General features: G+C 70.3%; 1 protein-coding gene across 1 annotated transcript; it reads left to right on the top strand.

Moving 5' to 3' along the window:
• Positions 1 to 326: 326 nt before the first annotated feature.
• On the top strand, positions 327 to 1,664 carry LOC113408561 (tyrosine-protein kinase Fes/Fps-like; the record flags this gene model as incomplete). The annotated part of the gene is made up of 3 exons (XM_026661881.2): positions 327 to 410; positions 808 to 1,017; positions 1,542 to 1,664. Coding segments are annotated over 3 exons (417 nt in total), but the record flags the coding sequence as incomplete, so codon positions are not given.
• Between the last annotated feature and the right edge of the window lie 33 nt (positions 1,665 to 1,697).

Below are 1,697 nucleotides of genomic sequence, written 5' to 3'. Positions count from 1 at the left end.
CCCTACTCCACCTTCCAGCTCCCCACCCTGCACCCCAGCACCCTCCCATGCCCTGCCCTGCCCCACCCTTCGCACTCTGACCTGTGCCTTGGGGACAGTCGAGACACTCGGGCACCAGGGCCAGCCTGGCCCTAGTGGGTGAGGAAATGTGGGTGCTGCAGTGTGGTGTGGACGCCCTGCCAGGGGCAGCCCCCCAGGCCCAGCCCCAGGTGCAGCCCCCGGGCACCTGGTCACAGTCCAGCCCACGCAGTGCTGGGCCCAGGTTCTGCACCTGGACATGGGACACTCCCAGCCACACGGCTCAGCCCCTCTCTGCCCCCCGGCAGGAGCAGGAGCAGGAGCGCCCAGGATCCAGCGCGCTGGAGCTCCTCAGGAATCACATCTCGGGTATCTTCCGCCCCAAGTACTCGGTGAGTGCCCCTGCACCCCCCCCCCCCCCCCCCCCGCCCCCCCACTGCCTCCCGTTCCCCATCCCCTCCCCTCCCCTGCCCCACTATCACCCATCCCCCTCCTCTCCCCTGCCCCACTGCCCTGCCCCCACCTTACCTCTCCCCTTCCCTCCACCACTCCACTACCTTCTCCCTCCCCTCCCCACCCCACTGCCCTGCCCCCGCCTCACCCCTCTCCTGCCCCTCCCCATTTCCTCTCTGCCCTCTCCTCCCCCATGCCACCTCCCCTCCTCACCTGAGCCCCGCAGTCTGTGTGGAGAAGGGGGCCCGGGTGTCCCTGCTGCACGCTCTGGGCAGCCCCCTGTGGGTGCTGACGGGGTCCCCTGCCCAGCCCGCTTACCCCGTCTCTGTCTCCCAGGTGCCGCCCCCCCTGCCGCTCCTCCCCGAAGTGCAGAAGCCCCTGTGCCAGCAGGCCTGGTACCACGGCGCCATCCCCCGGGCGGAGGTGCAGGAGCTGCTGCTCCACAGCGGGGACTTCCTGGTGCGGGAGAGCCAGGGGAAGCAGGAGCACGTGCTGAGCGTGCTGTGGGACGGGCAGCCCCGGCACTTCATCATCCAGGCCTGCGACGTGAGTGGGGCCGGGCACGGGGAGGGCGCTGACCTGGGCAGCGCAGACGGCTCTGCGGGCAGCTCCGGGACCATCCTGCAGCAGCCCTGCCCGCCCAGCCAGGACATATCTCCCTGGCCTGCTGGGTAGAGCCTGGGCAGGGCTCCAGGGGGCGTGCCCATGGGCGGGGGGGTGCTGGAGGACCTGTGAAGCAAGGCGGGGGGGGGGTTTCCTGCCACTCCCTGCGCCCCGTTGGGCTCTCTTCCCAGCCACTCACAAACGCGCCCCCGGGCTGGGCATCCCCGGCACCAGCAGCCAGAGAGACGGTCCCATGGCTCCCAAGGCCAGGCCCCCGGCAGGCGCTGGTGCTGCCCTGCAAGCTGGGGTTGTGCCTGGAATGGGGGGGATAGGGGGTGTGCGTGGGGGTGGAGGGGTGTATGGGGGGAGGCTAGGGGGTGTATACAGGATGGGGTGGGGGGGTGTGAGCAGGGCTGGGAGGGCAGGGCAGGGGCAGCGTGAGATCCCAGTGCCTCCACCTCTCCCAGGACATGTTCCGGCTGGAGGGCGAGGGCTTCCGCACCATCCCGCTGCTCATCGACCATTTCCTGCACACCCGGCAGCCCATCACCAAGAAGAGCGGAATCGTCCTGGCCAAGCCCATCCCCAAGGTACCACACTGGCCCCACTGCACAGCTCCCCGG

Source organism: Terrapene carolina, unplaced genomic scaffold, assembly GCF_002925995.2.
Source record: "Terrapene carolina triunguis isolate 2854851 unplaced genomic scaffold, T_m_triunguis-2.0 Scaffold18810, whole genome shotgun sequence".
NCBI lineage: Eukaryota > Metazoa > Chordata > Testudines > Emydidae > Terrapene > Terrapene triunguis.
Note: the sequence above shows the minus strand (reverse complement) of the source record. Positions and strands in the feature narration are given on the sequence as shown.